Source organism: Neolamprologus multifasciatus, chromosome 2 (assembly GCF_963576455.1).
Source record: "Neolamprologus multifasciatus chromosome 2, fNeoMul1.2, whole genome shotgun sequence".
NCBI lineage: Eukaryota > Metazoa > Chordata > Actinopteri > Cichliformes > Cichlidae > Neolamprologus > Neolamprologus multifasciatus.
The window spans coordinates 28,981,396-29,001,392 of NC_140440.1; the positions used below are offsets into that span (position 1 = coordinate 28,981,396).

Genomic DNA, 19,997 nt, shown 5'->3' on the forward strand with positions numbered 1-19,997 from the left:
TGAGTTTCACAGTTTGTTGACTCTATTTGAGTTTATTAGACTTTCCTATTTGTTGTATCACTGCCAAAGCCTCGTGGCAACAAGTTCCAGTTTAAAGTCCTTTGGGAGGACACAGTAACCTTTGTGCTTTATAGAATTATTATTTTCTCATTAACTTCAGTGTCAACAATGCTGAAAGCTGTATAATGAGAAGCTTTTAATCAAGTGTGTCGGAGGGATGGTTTGTGTTTGCTCATTCTTGTAGAAGCAAAATTGATTGAAAAGCTGTAAGATGGCATTTAGCTTCACTGGGAATCACCTAAATTGCCAGGAAAAAGGTCACACAACAAAAATAGCCTTTACTGATAGGTAAAATCAATTATATTAAGGCAACATTGAGACAGACAAGTAGACTGTGTGAGTCAGTGTATAATTGTGGATTTAGCTACAGGTCTTTGGTTTAAAAAAAAAAAAGCATAGTACAAATAAGTAAAGAAGACAAGAAATGAAAATAATACATTTCAAAAATGGCTGTTTCTTTCTTTGGGTGCATCACTGGGCTTCACTTCCTCTGCTCTGGAGCTCTGCCGAAACAAACACACATAATGTAAATACAGGGATTTTTCTTAATGGTAAAAATGACCTGAAATGTGCTCAAATAAAACATATCAGCGGGTTTTGAGCTCCTGCTTGGAATAATTCAAGAGACTCATGCTGGAGATAAATTTTCAGTGCTACTTCTGTTAAAGAAAAGATCTGAGATCTTCTGAAAAATATATTTGTGAATTCCTACTAAGAGGTAGTATACAGCTGACATTACTCATGCCTGGACATTAAACATGAAGCCAAACAGCAGCCAGTGAACCTACCTTGACATTAAAATTGGAAATAGTTTAAACCATATAAAGAATTAAGTGTTTTCCTAACCTCGGGACAAACCTTGGCAACAGCTTGACACAGATAAGTAAATAGGTGTATTTCTGTTCTTTTTAACTGATGCACTTATTCTTGAATCTAAACCCAGTTAACTTAAACAGGTTGGGCTATTACTCTACCTTGGACTTGAATAACAGGTTGATGACACCCTTTGAGCGTCTGTCTGCTGTTCGGTCAGAGGTTGCACACACCGACATGCTCTTACTGTCCCTCTTGGCTCTGGAGGACTCCACCTCCTCAGCCCCTCCTGCCACTGACAAGGACAGGCCTAGAGAGAAAGAGGGAGAGGGAAAAAAACAAATGTAGTGTTTGTGTCCTTGTGATTACAATTTTACAGCAGATCTTGCACTGTAGCCAGGTGATTCTTTGTGACTAATTGGGCTCCCGCAGCTGTTCTGCCGATGACCTGTGTGCCCTAGCAACACTGGGGGCCTGTGAGTGCTGTATCTTCAGTGAGGCAGTGCAGCTTGTAGTTGTGTATTAACACCGCAGTGAGTGCTGTCTCAGCTGATTCAGTGAAGGCAGGAGGCCAGCGAAGCATCAGTAAATTGTGGCCTGATTCACCATAGTGCAAGGATGTGTAAATACAACAATCAGATATAAACCAGATGCAACTATTACATACTTCTGAGAAAACATTCAAACTGATTTGCTGCCTTATATCAGAGTGTGTCTTAGGGCAAGTTGTTACTGTGCATTCCCCAGCATTCACTTTTTCTATTGCACACCACAGCATGCCAAGGTATTTCTCCTATCATGACCTTGCTTGTGCTCTTTTTTTTCTTTGAGTCAGCTTTCCAGAGCAGGAAAAATGCAGCACTTCCTCTTAGGTCATGATTTTTTGACTTTGTGGGCTTTATGCCCCTCAGTCACAGTAATTCCATAACACCAGGTGGGTTTGTGTGTCACCTGTGATGGCAGGCAGCGATCTCGAGTTGGCATTGGTCAGCGCCACATTTACTTCATTTGGCTCAGACAAGTTGGTGTCACTGCGGAACTCCTGTTTCTTGGACAGCTAGAGGGAGACAAAGATCACAGAAAACTCAGACTACACTTCACAGAAACAGAGCATTTTATTACTTAATCATGTCTTTACATGCAACCTTCCCCTCTTTTCTGTCTTTGTACCTTTTTCTCACATTTTCCCCACATTGCTATCCATCATCACTAATTCTCACCCGTTTGCATTCCAGTGTACTGGTCCGTTCTCTTTCCTCTGTGATGAAGATCATGCTGCTCCGTTTCTTTTTCTTCTTACTCTTCCTCATTTTGACCTCTGCATCACCCACTGTCATCACACTCCCCTCCTCACCTATACTAACACTGCCACTTGAGCGTGGCAGGGTGGCAGAGCTCCAGGAGATTGGAGACTCAGGAGGATTGTCCCTGGGAGGAGGCAGGAAGATTTACATTAGACATTCAAAGGAAATCCAAGCTTGTTATCATATTTGTGTGACGCTTTTTCCGTAAGAGTTCATGTATACAGTTTAAAATGAGTGTTATCGTGGGGTTCTCGTGACACAGTAGGGGTTCGAAAATGTGCATGTTACCTGTCTGCATGTGTCTTGGTTGGCGTCCCACACTCGGATCCCTGCAGTGACGAAATCGAGATGACGGACTGACGAAATGATCGCAGCATGGAGCGTGGACGAGTAGACTTTCTCTCATCCAAGTCCGGCTGGAAAGAGAGAAAGACAAATGTGAACAATATGTAGATTAGCTGAAAAACATATCGTAGAAAAAGTGACATCTCTAAAAACAAAAAGAACAAGAAAAAAGTCAAACTGAGTCTAATCACTTTTAAAATGGTGTATAATCACTCTACTCCAGCTTTGTTTAATTTCTCCTGAAAGGCAGTGCCAATTACAAGTTAATGACCACGTTTGCCCCCGTTAAAACCATCCAAACCCTGTTCTGGTTGCAGAGAAATTTAAAAGGTACAAATCCCACATCAACACTCTTCTCACAGCGTTTTCTGAGTACTTTGATCTTTAAATTCGCTTGGGTCAGCTAATTTGCAGCTTAATTAGCTCTACACTGCTCTACCACAGCAGCTCCATGTCCAGCTTTGCAGAAAAAAAGATATTCTGGATTACGGAAGCATCATATTTTAGTAGAAAAGTTAAGATTTTCCTACATTTTTCTTTCAGCTTACCAACTCTCTCACTCCGTACTCCTTCTCCACTTTCTTTTTCAGCTGTTTGAAACACTCCTCCATGCGCTCATGGAAAGGACGCAAGTCCTCTGTCACTCTCTTCCCATGGAGGGAGATTCCTCCACCTAATAATGGGATCTGGAAATAAAAATGTCATGGTGTCAGCAGAAAAACACACACATATAAAAATAATGACTATATATGTTGTGTACATGTATTTGAGAATATGTATTAAGTACCTGCCATGCGATGAGGTCCTTGAGGCGAACCAGCTTCTCTCTGTCCTCCTGGTGCTGCTGGGTGTACTCTTCAGTAAAGAAGGCCTGATACAGAGGAAATATTATATAACACTCATTTAAAAAGTGATAAAAATCGATTACTATTTCACCAGCTAGCAAAAATGGTAATTTACTACCATCCTATGTGGAATATTATAATACTGAATGGTGTGTGTGGAGGCACTTAAATGATAGTCAGATAAGTACATTTCATTTAATGTCATTTGGACTGCAGAAACTGACTTTGATTATATTCAGTGAGCCTCAGGAGGTGATAAAGAGTTTCTTCTTAATGGATTTAAGTTCATCATGAGAGACGAGTCTTGCATGAGAGCACTCTCTTAAGCTCTGACATCTGTTAAAGGACTTACTTTGTTACGGTGAATCTCCGTCCTTTTTCGCAACCCCTATTTGGCTGTACATGGTATGTGTTACAATAGATGGCAATAGAAATATATATATATATATATATATATATATATAGCAATATAACAGCTTTATGCAGTGGTTCTCAAACTTTTTCTCTCTCAATCTGATTTAATGAAAAACAATGTGTATCTAAAAGCACATAATTGCTACATTTCAAATATTTAAAGACATCACAAAATTCACAGAAAACCAATTTTCTTTCAACATCCTAAGCTAAGCATTGAAGTTGCATTACAGCGAGGTTTTCTAAAAGAACTAAAAGCAATAAAAAACCTTTACTTAATATTTAATAAGAAACATCTGTAGAGATCAAACTCTTTTCCAGGCGAAGTCTTTAAAGACTGCTTTGTGTCAGAGTCATAAAAGAAAAAGAAGACTCAAACAAACATGTGGTTCGCTTTTGCCACACTTTGAACACATATCCATTTCCTTTTGTCTGCCACAAAATATCAAAATCTGGCTTTATCTTCACAGTAAATGTGACTGTGCTTATTACTTTCAGTTGGCTTTTGATGATAGCTAATTGTGACTTCAAAATATTGAACACAAAAGTATTTACTGAACTTAAATTTTGTATTAAAATAATAATAATAATTATGCAGGAATGATTCTCTCTTTTTTTTTTAAAACAAACACATGCACCTCATCCAGTTTTCCAAGGTTTCCTGCAGGTTCTAGTTTCTCATTTTAGAAATCCCGGTTTAAGCTAAAGTACTTTGTTTCCCCAAAAGGTTACCACAGCAGATGGATCTGTATGTTTGGCACATGTTTTTATGCTGGATGTCCTTCCTGATGAAACCTTCCAATGTAGCCAGGGTTGGGATCAGGTCTAAGACCACACTAGCTTGTGACCTCCTGAGGCTGGGATCTTCTGTGTGTAAGGTGAAGGTGTTAACCACTACACACAATTTGTAGATGCAACTCTTTTTTGCCAGCTGGTGAGCCTCTGCCCCTCCTACTTCTGAGAAACTCACTAATAAACTCTTTTTAAGCTCAGTCATGTTACTGGCTTGTTGAAAATTAACCTAATTAGTTACAAGATAATCCTCCATCTGTTTCAGGGTCTGTTTCTGTTTACTCTTCCAGCCTTTTGTTCCCACCGCTCCAAAGTTTTGAGATGTGTTATTACTATTAAGTTCAAAATGAGTTAATTTTTAAAAATTAAATGACAAAAGGTCTTAATAGAGTTTTCAGAATCACGGCTTTCTGTTGTTGTTGTTGTTTTTTATGTTATACAGCGTCCCAACCTTTTTGGAACTGGGTTTGTAATATTAGTGATGATTTTTGAGAATTTACCTTTTCATATTTTGCAAAGCCACCCATGACAGCTGGGTCAACAATGCCGTTGAGCAGCATGGAGAGAGGGTTGATAGGAAGGCTCCAGTCAGACTGGTATTGGTTAATCATCGTTAAAATCTTCTCATTTGTTGACTCCATGGTCTCTATGGCATTCTCCAAAGGAGACAAGGTAGTCTGGAAAGGGAGGCAGAGACACAGAAAGAGTAGAAGAAAAAGGAATGAAGGTGGATGGATGGATGGATGGATGGATGGATGGAGAGTTTTCAGATTGGATGTGGGAGACGTATAATAAAACTTTTAAAAATTAAACACAAAAAAACCCCTGTAATCAGTGGTGTTGAAGTGTGAAACGCATTGCACTGGAGATAATAACTTACAGCAAACACACAAGTCAAACATGGAGAACAAACATGGCCCTGTAGACTTACATGCTTCATGTCAGTTGCCTCAAACCAGCGCAGGATCCCAGGCAGCTTATAGACAGTGGTAAAGGTTGTGCGCTCAATCCACATGGACTAAAAAAAAACCCCAAAAAAAGTATAAAAACAGAGAAGCTGTCAGATAAGTCTGTACCACTTGTGAATGCTCTGATATCATATCTTGCATTGAAGCCTGAAATCTTAACAGACGCTTGCTGCACAATCTCATTTATTCTAATCTAATCATACACCACAGTAATACCGGAATCTGATGCTGCATCTCAAGAGCTCATCTGAAACCTTTAAACACAAGCCTCAGCATATGAAAAATCCTGCCTTTGAATAAAATCCTATTATTTTATATATTAGAAACTCACAGTTTCAGACTGATAACAGTTCTAGTACAAAAGTCCTTGAAACGCTTTCATGGTCCCTGTGGTCACACATTTCATTTTAAAGACATAACTCACAGCAAACTCATTGTTTGGGTCCACGGGTCCTTTCCTCACAGGTCTGGAATAGTGAAAGCGCTGCACATAGTTGGACTTATAGAAGCTGAAGAGGAAAGAAATGAGTCAAACAACAACAGACAAAATCATGCAAAATGAGGCACAATATACATTAGGTGTACATATTTAAAACCTCCAGTTCATTTTTAAGCACTAGCTTGAATGGCACTAACTTGATGATCTGGTCAGGAACGGGTTTGTTCTTCAGGCGAGGAGGGATTTCGAGGACTGGCTGCACTGTGAAACACTGGATATCTGTTTCAGAAGCTCAGAAATACACATAAGAGATAGATTCTCAGTATCTCTATGAGTGTACAAACTCATAGTGGAGGGATGTGTTCATACAGAAGTGCATCAAAAGGAACAGGACAAGTAAACTAAAATGAAATTTTAGTTTGATACACAGAGATCTGATGGTTGGTTAAGATGTACTGTGGTTCTGGGTTAAAAGGTCCCTGGATATTTAGTACTTTCAAATGTGTTCAGTGACCCAAATACTTAATAATCCCGAAGGTGCTGCATGTGAATATTTTATGACTTCTATGCTAGTGTGCTGGTGAACACTGAAGACCATGCAGAATATTAAAATTTTCTTCGTTCAATATGCATCTACATATGACTGTAAATGAATAAGTGTGTAATGCTGCTTGAAGGATACACTGAAGTGGAGAGTTCTTGATATCGTCCCCTGGCATGGTGGTTGTGTTGAGACGCACAGCGCTGGGGAACTGGCTCATCAGCTGGTTCTGGAAGTCCTCTCTGCGCTCATACTCCTTACCACGGTGGATAAACACCTTGTTCTGAAGCCAGGGGAAATAAACCAGTGTTAATACTGATAATAAAGATTAAGACCCAGCTTATCTTCACAGGAAAGTTCTTTGCCTATTTAAACGTCCTTAAGTAGGGCAGAGTCCACCTAGGAATGGCAGACACTGAAATTCTCTCAAAGACTCAAAAGTTGTACCTGATCACCTTTGACTGCCCTCTTATAAGCTGAGTACTGACTTTGTCTTACTCGTTACCACAGCAGATTGACACACATAATCATAGCAGAAGCAATAATCATTGCAAAATTATATTTCTGCAGCTTGTTGCAATCAACACATCCAAAATGTTTCCGGAGGGTATCGTATGTCCCACTCTGCTAGATACCTGCTGGTGCGTTTAAAAACAAACAAACTGTAAACAGCTAAGCTTAACTGCCAATAACGTTTTTTAATGGAAGACAGTTAGGATTTTGTAAATGGTGTGAATTCCTTAATATCTACTTTATGAGTGTTTCTGGTAACAATTTGAAGTATTCTCTAACTGAACTGTGACACAGCAAAATACAAACCCTGAGGAATGGAGGGTAGCCCTGTCCATAGTAGCCCACTGCAAAGTAGTCTGGTTTAGGCCTCAAGATCTTCATAATATTTTCATAGAACTTGGCTTGTTTTTCCTGTAGAGAGACAGAAGGAAACAGAGGATGTGTCCAAGGGAGACTTTCAGATGTGCACTTTGGGCAGTTTAATCAGCTCATGCCAATGACAAAGCTACGCTCAGCAGAATGCCGGGCCTGCGAGGGTGATAGATGTAGTGAAAAAAAAGCACACCCCACCCAAGGGCAATGTCTGTCATTTATATAACCACATAAATTCAGCATTAGCTGAGAGAGCTTCTGCTGCAGTCATATAAAGAGAGGGAGAGATTTTTCCATTGTTGGGAAATGTGTGATTCTCTTCGAGGAGTGGAAGGAGTTATTTGAGCGAAGGGGAGATAGAGGAGAAGGTGGTGCTAAACCAAAAGTTAGTATATGGGAGAATCACTTCTTCTGTCGTGCAGAGGCAAGAGATGAAAGAAGCGGAAGTGTGATTGAGACGACAAAGTGAGGGCCAGGAGGACTTTGAAGTAGCTGAAGACTGCTGATGAAGAATCATAATTTTGGGGTCATATATTTATGACATGCCATAAGCTCAAAAAAAAGCTTGATTTAAAGGAGTATTTGACATGCTGAGTAAGCTTTAAAAATAGCTGTTAATGTTTGAGGGTGCAGATGATGTAATAATATATTCAGAGGCAGTGTTGGGGAGTAACGGAATACATGTAGCGCCGTTAAGTATTTAAAACACAAATTATGAGTAACTGTATTCCGTTACAGTTACCGTTTAAAAAGGTGGTATTTAGAATACAGCTACTTTGCTGAAATAAAGGGATTACACTGCGGTATTTTCCTGTTTCATATGTTCGGCTATGCCCTCTCTATTTTTGGTTACTGGATGACAGTACATATTTATGATATTATAGGATGGCACTCCCTTAATCAAAGACGTGATAAATAGCCTGAATTCTCTTTCTTTTTTTCAAACACCACCTTAAACCCCCCAAACATCTAATACATCTATAAAAAGGAAAGGGGAAAAAACATGCAATCATGAATGCTACACAGAAGACACGAACCCCTGTGATTGTAATGTATTACCAGTCTCTTGCTGAGCAGCTCGTAGTCAAAGATCTCATTTTCGTACTGCTCTGCAAGTTCCTTACACAGAGTGATGGCCTCTTCCCACATCTAAGCACACAAAGGAAAGAAACAGAAGTGTCCTTCATTACACCATCTGCTAATAAATCGGGCACAGCTGTCGTGGTGGGAATTCATATCATGAAAATGTCTGTGTCCAAGTCTCTGCGGAGTGGAAGGAAGTCTCTATCTCAGCTTCAGAGAACATGAGACACTCGGGGAGAATACAAAATGAATGTGACACTAACATACAGCACAGTGATCATGTGTGGTTGAAGGATATCTGTTTTGATATCTCTGATATCCTCGAGTGAAGCAAATGAGAAAAAGAAGACAAAAACGAACAACAACACACGGATTTTCATTAATGCAACTGAGCGCTAATTAGCGCTCAATTAATCACTCAATATCGGCACAGCTAAGCAAATTTTGACATCGTCTGAAACAATACCGACCTTGCCCTTGTCAAAGTAGTCAATGATTGTGTCGTAGAGAGTTTCTTTGAGCTGTCGCTGCGTTTGGGAGCCGTGAAACTCAAACTGACTGCACATGTCATCTGACCACTGCAACAGAGACAGAGAGGAAGTAAAGAGATATGGAAGAAAAGACAAAGATAAAAACAAAATGAGATATTTCCGAAGGGAGGCCCAACTTGATATTGCTGAAACAAAAGAAAAACTTTGCCTTCAGGACTACTCTAATTTCTGCTGTGCCATTTATCACAGAGGAACAAAGGGAGAAGAAGTACTTAAAGCTTACAGTTTCATTGTTGTAATAAATCAATATTAGTCCTAAGCGGAGCATGTGCAAAAACAGCAGCAGAGTGCCCATTTATTATATAAATGAGACAACTGTTTATCTTCTATTACATAAATTACACAGAATTAAATTTAGAAAAAAAACACAAAACAGTACATCATGATTTTTAAAACTGTCTAATCTGCTTAGGATAGCAAAGATTATAGCATGCTGTGTGTTCCAGCCTGTTGTTTCCAGTAGTGTGACCGGAATGACAGGACTGACGCTGCAGATAAATGGAGATTATAAAAATTGTTAAATAGAGTTCAACTGCTTTGATGTAATGAGAGACACAGAGGAGATGACGAGCAGGAGATGCTCAAATTCATGTGTCTTATAAAAGAGTTGAAGCGACATAAGAGGTCAAACAGACTCAGACTCATACATGCACATCCTCACACACACACACACACACACACACACACACACTGGGCAAGTGCACGGCATCAATCACCATAGCGATGTAGCTGCAGTAGACGACGCAATGCCATAAACTAAACTCGCCGCTTCATCATTTGGAGGCCGGCGACGTAGCAACTGTTTATCAGCTACTGCAAAACTGTCTCAGTTGTGGCAAGTGATTAAGAAGAACAAGACACCGGGGCCAGCATTAAGCAACGATATGTGTCTTTATATGCGTGCATGTGACTGTTTGCCCCACCTTGAGCAGACGAGAGTGGAGCAGCAGTGTGTACGCCGCCTCTGTGTAGTTTTCACACTCCAGGTGAAGGTCCCTCAACTTGTAAAGGTACCTGAGCACACACAAGTACAAGAAAAAGGAAAAAAAAAAGGCGGCACACTCTTCAAACAAGAGAATTAAACCTTATTCCACTAGATGCCACTGTTGGGCAACCTGAAGACCTGCAAAGGAAGCATTAGCCCCTCTTTCTCTCTCTTTTCTCTCACTCTCTCACCCACAAACACACTGGTAGATACCCTGAAATATGTACTAAGCTTAGCAAAAGGTCATTTAACACTCGCACGCACACACACACACACACACACAAAAGAGCACAATTTACCATATGTCTTATAATGGTCTGACAGATGCTTGTAGGCCTATAACGTGTTATAGGCCTGACAAGGAGAAAAATGGGATTACTTCTTGTCACCTGGAGGACTGGCTTTTACTGCTACTGCTTTTAGTTTTGATCTGTTTTGTTGTATCTATATCTTGCATCTGTCAAGACAAACCTTCTCCACATGGCCAGAGGCTGGACTTTGCTGCTAAAGCACTGATGACAAAGCAGGAAAAGAAATGTTTTCTGGATGCTTTTAAATGAACAGTCCCATATCTGCTTGCAAAGTAAGGTGTTGGCTCACAGGACAACTGCTTATTTTGTCTGCCTAAATGTTGACAGTCTCACTTTCCTTGTTTTTTTTATTCTTTTTTTATGTCACACCTGCTATTTCCTTCCTCACACTTTCAGATATAACAATTTTCTGGTTGGAAATGTATCTGGCTGTAAGTTGTTTATGACAGTCCAGTCATTGGATGTGAAATCAAACAGAAAAGGGAACAAAAAAACAGAAAAGGTTCAGTCCCAACTCATTTGCAACTTACATTAATTACTCAATCTGTTTGACTATTATTTTAGAGTCGTGTGTTCATCTCATTTGTTCTCTGGCATCCTGTTTTTCACTTTCTCTAGCTTCACTTTACCTGCACGTTTCAAAACTGAAAGGGTTTTGATGAGCCAAATTTAGCAGGAGGCATCTTGTTTATTCTTCTATACTCGTAAGTAAGTTTCATCTTGTTGTTTGCACCTGGAATAGAACAATATAAGAGGTGTCCTATTTCCATAATACAGGTTATGGAAGGTTATGAGTGTATAACAGTATCTTCATGCTGTGGTAGAATTGTCTAGCTGTCTCACATTCTTATGAGACAGCTACACAAAGAAAAAGAAATTATAGAAAGCTACAAGCTTCAGTGACTAGTATGTAGCACATATGGCGAATAGCACTACGTGTATGTATAGCAGAATGAAACCTGGCGAAGGAAGCAGATTCAGTTTTCAACGTACTGCATTTAGAGAAAAAGACATTATCATATGCACCAGGGATGCAAACCAAAACAGCGAGGTGAGTCCAGTGCAGTTTATTTTCATATTTTCTTTCATAGGATTCTGAAATGATGACAGAGTTTAAATCTGACGCTTGATCATGTGCTTCATCATTGTGGCTGATTTGGGTTGTACGCAGCAGCACAAAGGGAATTTTAATTAGTTTTGGGTTTCATTATCCATTGTTATGTAAGCGCACCATTACATTGTGACTAATTATATAACAATATATAAAATGTCTATTTGCATTAAAATATATTTGTTGGCTGACACCAATAAACCAGCCAGCTAAATGTTACTGTATTATCCACAGAGCTGACAAGGCAGTTGATCAACCACTGACTTTCACTCACATTCACACATACAGATAACTAATTTGTCTAAAAGCCATACTCAGAAGTGCACTGCGGGACCTGACTACTTCCTCTCCTCCTCTCTTTCCTGTCTGTCCCGCTCATTCTCTCGCTCTCTTACAAATGGTTCTCTCTCTCCCTGTCTCTCCACCTCTCCCTCCCTCACACTCATCATGTCTCTCTCTCCCTCCAGTCAGGCCGAGCTGATCCTGTGGATTTTGACATTAATTCAGTGGAACTCATATAATCCCTTGTCAGATTATAGAGCCCCCCCCCACACACACACACAAACGCATGCACAGACATGCACAGCATGCGTACAACACAGACATGCACCATTTAAGTCAAATCCAGCAAGTAAATACCTGATATACATCGCTTCACGATTGATGTCCTTGTAAAAGTTCTGCAAAGACAGAAGGAGGGGTTGGTTAGTGTCGTTTCTGTGTGTATGTATGCCTATGTTCGCATGCATATGCATATATAACTGATAGAGGTTTTGAAACTCTATGCTATTAATTCTACGTTTATATTATACTATATTATACACCCTAACATGCTGTATCACACTATACTATCCAATAATATGTATACTATACTGTACACTACACTACAACACAACACTATACCACATCATACCACATTACACTCCTATTTTATACTATACTACAGTACTATACTATAATACTGATTGCTTGTGCTTTAATGTGGGAGCGTGTGTGTTTTCAAGTGTGCTAGATAAACTGCACAAACTCCCAGTTTAATTAAGTTTAATGATATCTACAGCGAACAGAGGAGTGGAACGAACTGATGTAACCTCACCTCCCATCACTAGCACAGGCCAATACACACAACAGCACAGACAGACACATAATCACAAATGTGACAAATTATAGTCAATTTTTCCACAGTATACCATCAAACCATTTTATATTGTCATGGGTAAGATTTATTATTTATTGGACAATGAATTTTAAATTTAGGGAGCTAACATGTTTATATAGGGTGCCCATCAAGAAGACAAGTAAAGATTTGCAGCAGTCCACCTGTCTTTTAAATCTATAGCAACACAACTTTCAGTAGAACTACAGCATCACTTTCCATCTTTTATAGAGAACAATACAGCAACTGAGAGTTGTTTAAAAAAATCTACACATATGTATGCCTAGTATATTGTAGATATAGTGCACAGTATGTGTACTGAGTTAATATCTGTAACAACGAAAAAGAAAAATGAAACCAAAATGATATAGTGCAAACCTTTTGAGAGTACTTCTTATTATGTTTAAATAAGTTTGTTTTGTTTTGATAGTTCATCTACATGAAGGAGCAGAATAAATATGCGTGTGACTGTGCCTGTGTGTATAATTCCTTAGTAAAGTTAGCCTGGGGGGTACGGATAGGGGAGTGCACTAGTGCCTGCTTGTGGGCAGAGGGGATTTTTTTCAGTTGGCCAAATGAATGAAACAGAATAGCTAATGGGCAACTGCCACAGGCTACAAACTAAACACTCCTGCCATGTACCAGCAGCCTCCACCTTGGGGATGGGGGATAAAGCGTTATTATACATTATTATTCAAACACAGACGCATCCATCTGTCGAATTATGATTTTTTAAATGTTTGCATCTTGGAAATGAAAGGAAAAGAAAGAGTTTTGCTGAGGTATCATACGATTTAATCTGGCGTGGAGAAGATCATATGGTGGGTAGATGGCATCCATTACTAAACCTAAGAATACCGTGGGGGAGAATCTGATTAGGAGATCACATAAGAGAAAGGACGTGGAACAGACAGGAGCTGATGCAACCCAATGCAAAATGTAGGAGACCAGACAAGGAGATGAATCTTCGCCTTTAGATCAATCAGCACCCAAATTAAATGGGGGAAAAAGAAATAGAAAGGCCTTGGCACATAAGACAAGAAATAAAATCTGTGTTTCATAATAAACTCTTCATGAGATTGGCTGCTTTGGATTCTATATAAAACAAAGTTTCACAATATATTAGTCTTTCAATTACTAACGGATTTATTGGTGTTGATGTGCGTACATCTAAGATCAGCAACTCTTTGCTATAAGACACTACACCAACAAGGCACTGTATATTACAAGAATCACAAGGTAAGTAGCAATAAATGCTAATCCATGATGACACAAACATATCGTACTTAGACACTAGAAAGCTAATGATGATGACGCTAACAAGACTTTCAAGCGCTGATTTCAAAGGTGGTTCTTACCAGAAGATTGACTGTGCAGCTCATGCGGTTGTTGCGGCTGTCATCGCTCATCACGGTGCGGTAGTCAAGGAGACGAATGAGGAGCCCCTTCACCAAGGAGACAAAGTGCTGCACCTGTGGCCTCAGCGTGGGTTTCTCAGCAGCACAGTCCAGCAATCTGGCAGACATGCTTCCACAAGTTAATCATCAGAGACCTCTGAGAGGGTTTTACCTTGTTATTCAGGGTTATTCAGTTTGTCTATTAATGCACTGGCAGAAGAACAGAGCCAAGTGTGAAATGCTGCTCATGAGAGTTAGCAGGAAATCGATTGTGTATAGTAAAAAAAACGTACAATACTTACATGCTCTCCAGTAGCTGCATGTAGCGTTCATCTCCTCCACCACCCTCCACCTCATGGTCCAACTTCAGAATGATCTCATTCTCAAACTGCCGAAGATTTTATTATTATTTTTTAAAGTAACTATTATAGACAGACAGATAACAAATTACAAAGCTCTGGAGCGTCATCGTATGCTCATGTCACATCTTTTGTTCTTTTTATCAATTGTTTTTCAGGCTTTCTCTTTCAGAGTAAACATCAAACAACTTTGCATCACTATCTACTGAGTCATCAGATTCCCTCTCCCTGCCTACCTAATGAGTGATCTTTGTTTGTCCTTTTGTATTTAAAACAAAGAATAAGTGTTTGCTTGGGTAACACCTCACAATAGTGCTATGTGCATACAGTCCAAGTAACAGGGCAAAATATTTTCGGTATCAGAACAAAAGGACATTTATCACTCAGAGCTTGATTAATAGCATAAAGAACAGCACTGAAAATGGGGAAAGCAAAGCGTGGGACAAAAGGTAGATGAAGAAGCAAAAGACGGGAGCAACAGAAGTGGAAATCAATTATGCATGCAAGCATAATTAAGGTGTCTCTTTTACTTTTATCTGCTGCATTACAGGAAATCAATGCGGGAGCACAATGTGTATGTGCCACAGTTATAGATTTTCTATTTGATTTGTTTTCCTTGTCTCTTCTTTTAATTTTAGCATGTATTCACAGATACAAATGCATCAAAGTCTGCAATATATAAGATTTATTTAAGTATTTTTTGTATCACGATTACTTTTTAAATGGCTCGACTGTCTTAAGTTTAGTATGTATACCAATTGCTTGTGTTCCTATATGTGTGTACCTTGCTGAAGTTTCCAAAACGTGCATGTTCACAGGTGATCATGTCAAAGAAGATGGGAATAGTGGCCCTTCTCAGCTCTTCCTCAGGGATCAAAGTCATCTCCAGGATGGGACCCACCATGCCGGGGATGAAACAGATTTTATGACTGCCTGAAAAAACACACACATAGAAATAAACACACGTATATGCAGACACAGCATTTTTCACTCACCCCTGGGTAACACTACAGGTCTCTGTCTGGCAAATACAAGAAGTATTTTTCTTCTACAGTAAGAGCTTTAGCTCTGTGCAGGATATAACCCTACTCTTCTGTACACACCACAGAAAACTGTGATATTTTTAGTGCACTGATATATTCAGATTGGTGTCTGTCAGTGTGAAACACTGCTGACTCATGAACCTTTCTATCCACAGTTTATGAAGAAGAAAAACTACACATTACAGTACAGTTCTTACCTAGTTTATACCAGATGTCACGGATTGCAAAGCCAATAAGCCTTCTCATATCTCCATATCTGGAATTCAGAGTGTGGGACAATAAGGAAGGAAAAATACACAGAAAGAGAAAAAAGAAGACATTAGAATGTTAGTTTGGAAGCAGTGTCCTAATCAATACTGTTATTACTGAGTGGAAAAGATAATGCTCACCTACTCTTACTCAACTTGATCTAAATTAAATGCCTATCTACAGGTAACACACACTTTTAATAGGTATTGAAGTATATACAGCAAACGAAGAATCCTAAATAGACCACAAATCAGTGGGGAGAGTAGGTGTGGTAAATTGGGAAATTAAATAGCTCTTCTCTCACTTGGCCAGAATCTTGTTCCTCTTGGTTGGTGAGAAATGCTGAAGCTGCAGGGACTCCTGGGTAATAAACGCAACTGCCAAGTGGAAGTAGTTATTCCACAACTAGTCAGTGAGGAAGAGTGAGGAAGGGAGGGGATGCAGAGAAAGATAGTGTTAAAGGGGATTCAGACACAATAAGAAGGATGGCATCAATATGAGACAAAGCTCGGAAATATTGCACATAAAAATACAGTTACCTGGACTTCAAAGTCATCGTTATTAAGGAACTTTTCTTTCATAGTGTCAGCATATGTATTGATGGCTCTTAGAAACACCCTAATGAACAGATATAAATAAAAAAAAATAAAAAAGACATGTCAATGAAGTAAACTTTGCTGTGGCTGTGTTTGATCAAGCTGAATGTTAAAAAAGGAGAATACGAGTAAAAGAAGAATAAAAAGATGGGATTCTTTAAAAAACCACAATGCAGCTTTTTTCTTGTTTATCAAAGAATTCAGCTCTAGAGCTTAAAGCCACAGCTTTAAACTGTTATTCCAGACAAAAAAAATGCAATATCGCATTCAATTCAAATCTTCTGTCACAGTGATAGATCATGATCGCAAGTTAACAAAGTGTGCAGGTGTATTGGCGCGATATGGCCTTATGGCTTTCTAAAGTTAAGTAGCAAAACTACTCTCAGGCTCCCTCTGCTTCAACACTGTCTATCTATCACCATTATACAGAGCCAAATGCCATTCCTTCTCATTCCCCCTCCTTCTTTCATTTTCTTTTAAGTAGGCTTTTCTTTCTATATCTGCACATCTTCATTCTAACCCCAGTCTGCAGACTCCTTATCAAACTGCCTTTTCCTGTACCTCATTTTCAATTTTTCCTATTTGCCTTTTCGTCTGACACAGCTTTAGCCTCCCTTTAGCTTACATCACAAAAAACACTGATAGCTTTCACTCCATCGGCTCACACACAGTCATATTTGCCACATCAGCCGTTTTCATCATCGCAGCCTTGATCCCAGCTTTCCTATCGCTAACTTATCCCTGTGTGGGTTCACGTGGATGAACCAGTTGACTGTTGATGTCGACTTTTTAAATGCATAAGCCATAGCTCATGGGCAAACACATGTAGAACCATGCAAGAGAAGACTTTCAAACTGGTTCTGTGCATGTGTGTGTACATATCTGCAATATGTTACCTGTTCTGTACCATGATCATGGCCATCCAGTCAGACGGATACACATGTTTCCCAATCAAGTCCTTGAAAAGGAGGAAGGACTCCATTAGGAAGTCCTGCAGTAGAAGAAGACAAGAAGAACAAGAGACAAATGAGAATATAGAACTGTTCTACACAGCAATATGCAAAGTCTTGAGCCACCCTTCATTTATACTTTGATAGGAAAAGGAGACATTTTGCTGCACAAAAATGACAGATATAGCAAAAATGATACAAATTAAAAGTTATATGTCCAAACAGGTACTTAATTTCTTTTTTTATTACTTGTCAGAAGGTTCAATAAACACTCCAGTTTTAAAAAAATCCAGTTTTCTGCCATCTGCGGATATGTGTGTGAGGCACTTACCACTAGATCAGTAGTTCCACTGAAGGTTTCGATGTATGTAGAATAGTGTCGATCATCCATCTGACTTAGAATAGCTGTCATGCAGGCAACAACCCTCGACTACAGAGGTAAAGTGTGTAAAAAGAAAAAGAAAGAAAGAGATAACCCATTACTCTTAGCCTGAGAGCTATACATCTTAAGCTGAAAACTGAATCATCCATCCATACATCCATCTATTTTCTAAACCACTTATCCATTTCAGCTTTTGCTTGGGGGCTGGAGACTATTCCAGTTTCATAAGGTGAGGGGTGTGTTATTGTACACCCAGAACAGGTCAGCAATCTATTGCAGGGTGCTTCTGAGTCACTTAAGGTTATCCATACTGCACCAAGACTGAGGCATAGCTAAACAGAAATTAAACTGTGTGCATCAACAGCTCGTTATTACCATGCAATTTTCAGATTATCATAATCACTATAACCAAACCCAATCGTTGCCAGGAAGGCTGGCAGTGTCTGTAGTTTTTAAATTACATTCTATAGTTTACGCCGTGGCACCCTGCCACAAGGTGAGATTAAAAAGAAATACCTTCCGAATGACTCGATCACTGCAAATAACAAATACAGAACTAAACCGCTCAGACTTTGTGATAACAACAAATGATAAAAGGTGCAATGAACTTCAGTAAAAATTCATTTTAACATAGTTCAACTGATTTACTTGTTGAAAAGATAAAGAGACAAAAACCTTTCAAACATCAACAAACGCAAGAAGAAGAAAAAAGCAGTTCAGACAAAAGTTCAGTGATGTGGTCAACCTTAATATCACCAGGTGCTTTATAGTGTGATAACATGTGATGTTGTCTAAAAATCGTTAAGCAAAAACGAAATAGAGTTTGAATGTTTCATGTTTGTGAGGGTTTTTTTTTTAAAATAAACTCATCAGTTCATGCACTTAACTTGAAATATGGCCCAAGCTGAGTACACATAGACACACGCTGAGTTTAGTATTAGCAAGCATCAGCGAGAGAAGATAGAAAGAGTCCTGAGACAGAGCAGGTGGAAGAAGGAGCTGCGACTTCTGTGAGAAAGACAGACATGAAAGATGAGGCAAGGCATGAAAAAGAAAAAAAAGTTTTACCCAAGTTAGCTTTAAATCTGTGTGAAAAGTACTGAGGAAAAACTCTCTCGAGCTGGATTAGAGCAGAAAATTCATGGAAAATTTAGAGCAGATCTTTCCACATCCAGAGGCTGAGAGGGGGAAGGCACTGAGAATGGTAATGGTCAATGAAGGTGAAGAAAACAGAGAAAAAAAATACAGAAACTGATCTGCATCAACTTGAAGAAAACATGAATAATTACTGGCATGAAAGAAAATGTGAATTTATTTTAAGGTCTGTGCATATTATATATGTTCCTAAAAAGTGTTGAAATCTTTGCTGATTAAGTCAAATTTTGTCAATCTACACTCTTCCTCCTTCATGTTCTCCACCAGCTGGACTACTGTTGCATTTTCAATCATTTTTCTTCTAGATTCATCGACTCTTTTTGCCAGGTTCAATTTTACTTCTTCAAGTTGTCTGTAAATAAATCCTCACTCCACATAATCATCACACCACTGAGCCTCAAAAGGGCCAGAACATTTTTAAACACTGGTAAACACTAATATGTTTTACCTTATATGCCCTTGGTTTGTTACACTACATATAGTTTTTGTTATGATCCTCTATTCTTCTGCTGCTACACTGAGTTCAGTAAACATTCAGAACAGGTATTTCTGCCACCGGGATTTGTGAGAAATTATCCTTCGGAGTTGGTGGCAGAAAAGGAGACACGAGACAGAGATTAAGGATGATGGATGAGTAATTGAAGATGAAAGATGAATGCCATCTAATGCGATGACAGCTTTAATTTGATCAAAAGTGGCAGGGTTTGTGTTTGTGCTTGCCTGCATTCTAATAAGCAACGATACTTTTTTAGTCATGTATGCAAACAAAACTTAAAACTTCATTAAAACTTCATTAAAACATAGCTGCGAGCAGCAACGAAGGGGGCAAGCGGTTCAGCAGGGCACAGTCACCATGGCAACTTAATGTGATCGTGTTAGAAACGTGACTTTAAGCACTCATAGGAAACAGACAGTCTTCACAATGGGGTCCCGAGTCTGTGCATTATGTTTGGATGTAATAGCTCTGAGCATTGCTGAGATATGACCTCACTACCACATTTGTAAGCTTGCTGCCGATTTCAGTTGACTGTGACCGATTATAATAATCAAAAAAATATGTCAACTTTGTCTCCAAAAGTTGATTCTGTTTATCTGGACGTAGCGTTTTCACAACCACTGACCAAAACCCACTGATCAATTGATTTTGGTCAGTGGTTGTTGATCAATGGTCATGAGAATTTGCATAATTATGATTAAGGAACTGACCTCACAGCCCATTGTTCCTTCAGTGGGCTGGTTTCAGTCATTATGCAAATGTACTGT

General features: G+C 39.1%; 1 protein-coding gene across 2 annotated transcripts in view; it reads right to left on the reverse strand.

Annotated features, from left to right (window-relative positions):
- Positions 1–445: 445 nt before the first annotated feature.
- Positions 446–19,997, reverse strand: part of dock2 (dedicator of cytokinesis 2) — a 92,770-nt gene continuing 73,218 nt past the window's right edge. For both annotated transcript variants that reach the window (XM_085176050.1, XM_085176060.1), the window contains exons 27-51: positions 17,529–17,627; positions 17,144–17,238; positions 16,191–16,269; positions 15,956–16,056; positions 15,600–15,658; positions 15,144–15,292; positions 14,303–14,388; positions 13,962–14,118; positions 12,087–12,127; positions 9,964–10,054; positions 8,960–9,067; positions 8,466–8,555; positions 7,341–7,445; positions 6,663–6,804; positions 6,178–6,259; positions 5,966–6,050; positions 5,505–5,591; positions 5,074–5,250; positions 3,310–3,393; positions 3,071–3,208; positions 2,466–2,593; positions 2,094–2,301; positions 1,825–1,930; positions 1,035–1,183; positions 446–563 (exon numbers count right to left, since the gene is read on the reverse strand). In XM_085176050.1, coding sequence (XP_085032176.1) covers positions 501–563; positions 1,035–1,183; positions 1,825–1,930; positions 2,094–2,301; positions 2,466–2,593; positions 3,071–3,208; positions 3,310–3,393; positions 5,074–5,250; positions 5,505–5,591; positions 5,966–6,050; positions 6,178–6,259; positions 6,663–6,804; positions 7,341–7,445; positions 8,466–8,555; positions 8,960–9,067; positions 9,964–10,054; positions 12,087–12,127; positions 13,962–14,118; positions 14,303–14,388; positions 15,144–15,292; positions 15,600–15,658; positions 15,956–16,056; positions 16,191–16,269; positions 17,144–17,238; positions 17,529–17,627 — 2,709 coding nt within the window. In that variant the 3' untranslated portion in view covers positions 446–500. The remainder of the gene's footprint in view (positions 564–1,034; positions 1,184–1,824; positions 1,931–2,093; positions 2,302–2,465; positions 2,594–3,070; positions 3,209–3,309; positions 3,394–5,073; positions 5,251–5,504; positions 5,592–5,965; positions 6,051–6,177; positions 6,260–6,662; positions 6,805–7,340; positions 7,446–8,465; positions 8,556–8,959; positions 9,068–9,963; positions 10,055–12,086; positions 12,128–13,961; positions 14,119–14,302; positions 14,389–15,143; positions 15,293–15,599; positions 15,659–15,955; positions 16,057–16,190; positions 16,270–17,143; positions 17,239–17,528; positions 17,628–19,997) is intronic.